Source organism: Artemia franciscana, chromosome 7 (genome assembly GCF_032884065.1).
Source record: "Artemia franciscana chromosome 7, ASM3288406v1, whole genome shotgun sequence".
NCBI lineage: Eukaryota > Metazoa > Arthropoda > Branchiopoda > Anostraca > Artemiidae > Artemia > Artemia franciscana.
This window is the reverse complement of record NC_088869.1, coordinates 58,054,036-58,060,293: the sequence shown is the minus strand read 5'-3', so window position 1 is coordinate 58,060,293 and position 6,258 is coordinate 58,054,036. Positions and strand designations below refer to the sequence as shown.

At 35.9% G+C, this 6,258-nt stretch overlaps 1 protein-coding gene across 5 annotated transcripts in view; it reads right to left on the bottom strand.

The window, feature by feature from the left end:
- Nucleotides 1-4,389: 4,389 nt before the first annotated feature.
- The window catches only part of LOC136029531 (echinoderm microtubule-associated protein-like 2), a 139,517-nt gene continuing 137,648 nt past the window's right edge, over nucleotides 4,390-6,258 (bottom strand). For all 5 annotated transcript variants that reach the window (XM_065707998.1, XM_065707997.1, XM_065707999.1 and 2 more), the window contains one exon: nucleotides 4,390-5,079. In XM_065707998.1, the coding sequence (XP_065564070.1) occupies nucleotides 4,930-5,079 (150 nt within the window). In that variant the 3' untranslated portion in view covers nucleotides 4,390-4,929. The remainder of the gene's footprint in view (nucleotides 5,080-6,258) is intronic.

The following is a 6,258-nucleotide window of genomic DNA, read 5'->3' as shown; positions in this document are numbered from 1 at the left end:
CTGAGAAAGGTTTTCTGCTTTGCCAAAATAGCAGATTACAGCTCTTTATATGGAGCTAAAAGAAATAATGAAAAGAGTTGGAGCTTTCGGGAAATGATAAGGGATATGATCAAAAAGGTAATATTTGCATGCTGCTACTAGTACTATAACTACCACCAATGCTACTGCTACTACTACTCCTACCACACAACTCGGTTTACAATATTGAGGGGAAATTTGAACTGAATCTAAAGACGCAATGTGCAAGTACACTGTCAAAAGAGCGTATCTAAAAAATTAGTTTTGTTATTAAGTTGAACCTTTCAGAGAATGCTTAAACGGAAAGATCATCTGACCAAAAGGCAATATGTGCACGCTACTACTAATATTGCTATCACTGTTATATTTACTGCAACTACTACTTCTACTTAAAAGGATCTATCATTAATATCATAGTAATGGTAAATTGTATTAAGTTAAACCTCCAGGACTTCATGAGACGGCTGTTCAACTAATCAAAAGGCAATACGTTAGTACTACTGCTGGTGCTAATACTACCCCTATTACCGATACTATTATTGTGACTACTATTATAACTAGGCCTGATGGTATGAAGGTGAAATTCTCAAAGAATTTTTAGGGGGGAAGGTAAATTGAACCACAACACGCCATCTGCATGCAGGTTGTGAAGTGGGCGTAACCGTAAAATCTTAGGAACAGTTTGATGTGTGAAGTTGAAACTAACAGGGCTTGTTGTGGGGGATGTTGAATTAATCAAAGGAAATATTTGCATCCTAATGCTATTGCTTCTATTCATACTGCTAATGCTATTATTATTTCTACTACTACTGATATCACTAAGCTAAGGCTACTACTATTAATTCAACTACTGTTATTACAATTAAGGGTATTAAGGCGAAAAAATTTGGAATGTATTGAAACTGTAAGAAGCTAAATCAAAGACATTGTAGTTCACATGGGCTATCAAGAGGACGTATTAGAAATGCTTCATGAACGGTTGATAGTATTAAGTTTAAACCTTCCTTGTGTGTTGAAAGGAATGTTTAAGAAACCAAAGGTGCTATGCGCAAACTGCTATTACAACAATTGCAACTGCGCAAGCTATGAGTATTAAGCTGAAGCTTCCAAGGAATGTTTACGTGGATGTTGAAGTAAATCAAACTATGAGTATGCAGATTTTCAAAAAGGTGACAAAGCAATATCAAAATAATGGCTAACTTAAAATATTCCACGAAGACTATTTCAATAAGAACAATCAGACTTTTATTTAAAAAATTTTCTCACAAAACAAGTTTTTCAAAGAAAAGTCAGAGCATCGGGATGGGGCGGTCAGAAAAGTTTCACTGTCAGCGCTTGGGAGGTCGTCCCCTTGGGCGTAAGGCATTTATTCTTCCTTCAAAATCTATTTTGCGCAATTGGACTGGGGAGACAGACTGAAAGTGTCCTGACCATCAAAGCTGTTGGAGTTGGAGGGTGTACTATATGGTTCGGGAGTAATTCAAGGAGAGCAGTAACCGTTAGTTTCATACTCGGTCAAAGTAAATGATGCCAGTGAGCTTTCAGAGCTCATTTTCGCTTGCTTGTCATCGGCTTTTTTAGTCCGTGTCTCTGCTTCATATGTTGCAACTGGAAACATTGTGGCACAGAAAAATCACATATTCAGTTTGAAGGGCAAATATATATTTTTCCACATAGAGGGCAGTGACTTGAAGCATACAAAGGTAACAGCTAGGTGTCGTTTGATGTCTTTTCATGAGTCATTTGTGGATGTCAGCACACTCCCTAGGTAAACAACCCGGTCGACACATTCGATTTTATGGTCCCAAATAGTAACTCTGATTAGTGGGAGACAAGTCTCTGCCTAGATACTCGGATAACCTTGGTCTTGCTGACGTTTATATCCATTCCAAAGGAACTAACTGCATCGTCAATAGTGTTTGCACTGGCTTGGAGCTCCTCTATTGTTCTATTGAGACTATTAACGTCGTTAGTATATACAATTTAGGTCAAAAAGGCATTTTCCCAAAAATATTCCTGTGCTATTAGGGACAAGTGCCATCACACATTTTAGGAATAGACAAAAAAGAGTAAGTGAGAGGAGGAATCCTTGAAGAACCTGAGTCGTTCTCGATACATTGCTGAGGTGTCAAAAGGTACTGTATGAGGTGTCTCACACAGTACCTTTTGATCTAGTTTTAAAGCATAATGTACCGATTACTTAATTATGGGGGGGGGGAGACTGACATACCTGCTATCCCTAGGGATATATCTATTGGACCGTTCTACTAAGCTGAACAAAGACTGTCTAAAATTTTTGACTGGATGTGTTTCGAAAATGAATGGGCTTGGGAGGAGAGTTGATTGACCTCTAATCCCTTTTGACTCTTAAAAATGACATTAGAACTTTTTATTTAGTTCAACATCCACATAAAGATTCCTTGGAAGCTTCACCTTAATACTCTTAGCTTGCGCAGTAGCAATAGTTGGTGTTGTAGTAGCAACAGTAGCAGTATGCGCATAGCACCTTCAGTTTCTTCAATATTCCTTTCAACACAGGCTGAAAGTTTAAACTTAATACCATCAACCCTTCCTGAAACATTTCTGATACGTCCTCTTAACAATCTGTGAGGGCAGAGTGTGTTTCGATTTAGTTCCATTCAGTTTCATTATTTTTCAAATTTTCGCCTTAATACCCTTAGTTTTAATAGCAGCAGTAGAAGTAGTAGCAGCAGAATTAATAGTATTAGCCTTAGCTTTAGTGGCAGCAGTAGTAGTAGTAGTAGTAGTAGAAGTAGCAATAATAGTATCATTAGTAGTAATACAAGTAGAAACAGTAGCAGTAGGATACAAATATTTTCTTTTAGTTAGTTCAACATCCTCTACAACAAGCCCTGTTAGTTTCAACTTCACAGACTATAACTGTTCCTGCATACAGACGGTGTGTTGTGATTCTCCCCCCACCAAAAAAATCCTTTAAAATTTTATCCTCATACCCTTAGGCATAGTTGCATTAGGAGTCACAGTAGTAGTATTTTTATTACTAGTACTATCAATAGTAATAGCTGTAGCACTAGTAGCAGCAGCAGTATTAACGTTTTGCTACAAGTAGTTGCAATATCACTAGTAGTTGAAGTAGTAGTAGCAGTAGTAAATATAGCAGTAGTAGATGCAGCATTAGTAAATGTTGCAGTAGTAAATGTAGCAGTAGTAAATGCAGCACTAGTAGTAGTAGCAGTGATAGAAGTATCTTTTGTAGAGTGCACATTTTGCCTTTTTGTCAGATGATTTTCCCCTTTAGGAGTCTCTGAAGTTTCCTACTTAATAACCAAATCAATTCTTGAGATATTTTTTTTAGAAAATAAAGATCCAACCTGCATACTTTTCTTAATGATATGCATACCAATAAATATAAACAATGAACGAATTGTCTTACTTGCAGCCCTTAACCTGAGGACTGTGAGGAGGTTGCCAGCATAATTGCTGGACATTTCAACAATACTGGACAAAACAGTTCTCCTAAAATTCTGCTCGGATGTGTTTTGAGGAAAAGAGGGTGTCAGGGAGGGGGCGGGGGACTAATTGCGATCCATTAATTTCGACTCTTTACTTTAAAAGGGAACCAGAAGTCTAAATTTCCGATCAAATGAGCTTCCTCTAAAGTTCACACAACCACTCCTTCCATAAAAAGCTTATATACCCCCGTGGGCATAACACACAACCCTTGCCCCCAGAATCTTTCGTTTTGACATCATGGACTAACTAATAAACAGAGGCGTAGACTTCTATATAAACCCTAGAAAAGCTCACGCGTGATTGACATAAAGTTCCACGATCTTAGGAGATAATACCAGCATGTGGCTTGGCGAAAGCCAGGTATTGTTCCCAACTGCATTCGCATACAACAAATATTCACATGTGGCGATCGTCACACACTACCTGCTTGTTGTATCTGCATTAGTCCGCATTAATTGGATTAAAGCTTAAAATGAATTTGGTTAATTTTTAAGACGGTAAGTTTTAAAGTTTATTTTATAAAATAAATCATTCATTTTTTCATCTTCATCACAATAAGATTTATGGTGTATATTATGCTTTTGTATTAGTCAAGATTTATAAGAATGTCGATCCTACGGGACAAATTTACCGAATTTTGGGGGGGATGTATCCCCGTTACCCCCCCCCCCCCCCTTGGTTCGCCCCTGGTAACAGGTACATAAGATACCTGCTTATATACCTGACTCCCTGAAATAAGTTCTATATAAAAAAAATGACTATAAAACAGATAAATATTTTTTAGATACACATTTACAAGAAAACTTTTAGTCAGTACTTAATACATCTAAAAACAGCTATGTAAAACATATTCGATATAAGCATAGCAAATCTAAATTCTATTAGTTAAGAGAATTAATTTATTCATGAATGTCAATTTTTACATCAATAATAGCTAATGTACTTCGAATTAAAGAACAATAAGGAATGTAAAATGGGAGGGGGTGTATCAACTACTAGTATTAACATTTCTAAAAAAAACACCAAAAAGCACATACATAACGGCACCATATTCAGAGAGATCCGATGTTCGTAGCTCTTTCTCAAATTAAAACTACAGGTAACAAATTCCACTTGATTGTCTATTAGTGGTCTCACGTTTGGCTAAATAGGTCAATCACATTGATTTACAAGAGTCCGCATGATTGCAACTTGGTTCTTATTGGTGTATTATTTTTAGTTGACCAATCATAGCCATTTTAGAGACTTGACGTCAATTTTTATGTGGCAATGACCAATAAAATAGATTCTTCAACAACAAAAAAAAAAAAAACTACCGTTTGTGCAAAACTATGAAGAGCAAAAGATCGCAAAAACATTTGATTTTATATATTAGCTAACAAACAACGGGCGGATTAGTTGGAGAGGTGAAATAAATTAGTCATCAAAGCGATTTTTCTGATTTAAAACTTTCCACTGTAGTACCGACATATCTTTTCCTCCAATTGATATCACTCGATTGTCTTCGTGCATAAAAGCCACGTTGGTTACATGACTGCTGTGCCCACCATAGATATGACCAATGCTCTAAAAGAAAAAATTATAAGTCGTATGTTTTTTTGGAAAAATTTAAAAATATGTTTTATATATATTTTTCCAAAAAAATATATTTTTCCAAAAAAATGTTTTTTTGGAAAAATTGAAAAACGTTGAAAGTACTTCGAATGAAAAAAAAAAGAAAAGAGGAAGAAAATGCAGGTTCTAATCTGCTATCCATCTAATCCACAGCACAAAAATTGCGCATATCGTAGGTTAGTTAATATGCTTTGGTTTAGTACCGCAAGTCCTTAAAGGACTTGCTGTATCTATTTTGTATCAATTCCTTATATAAAAGATGCAATTACTTCATTTCCAGCATTTAATCACCCCAGCATGGATACTTTTTCTGAATAGTTCGTTTGCCCCATGGATGTACGCAATAGAGCGATCTCCCTCCCCCGGTACTTAATAGACCGCCCTCTATATTTTTGTCGATTTTGAAGTTATGTCTGTCCCCCTATATTCTGTGTTTTCAAGCATGTGTTATAGCACTTTTTTCTGCGAGTTAGAATTAGTATAGTTTCTCATAAATAAACTTTCCAGGCAGAAGAATTTTGCTACTTTTTCACTTTTCTGAAGCAAAATTTTTATCTAATATTCCAAAATTCAATCAGAAATTTTCCTTTCTCGTTTTTACTGCCATGTCATCAAGGTTTTTAACAAATGTCATCTAAAGATTAATAGCGACTTTAACTGCAGCACAATCTATGGACACGATTCTACAGCTAAATGACTTGCCTGCTAATAATTAGTTTGGATCTGAGTCTGTTGTGTTTGCTTCCAAACGCAAGAGTTTGACGCTACCTCAACTCCTTAAAAAACCACTAAAAACTAAGGACACCTAAAATTCCTAGAATTCGATTTTGGTTCCAAAATTAAACGACATGATAACTTATCCAACTGATTACCAACGAAAAAGTTTAGTGTAATTAGCCTGTACACGACAAGGCTGAGGGGTACTGCTAAATTCACAAAGGCATAAAAAAGATTTGAAAACACAGGCTTAGGCTCTGCACCAAAAATAAAATTGATGTAATACATAATAGATTTCAACTATTTAAACTGAAATCTTACAAAACCCATACCAGGCTACCCAGAAATTACTTAAAAACTTCCATTAATTGCAAGTAATATATCCTTGAATCTCACAATGTCAAGCCACACTTT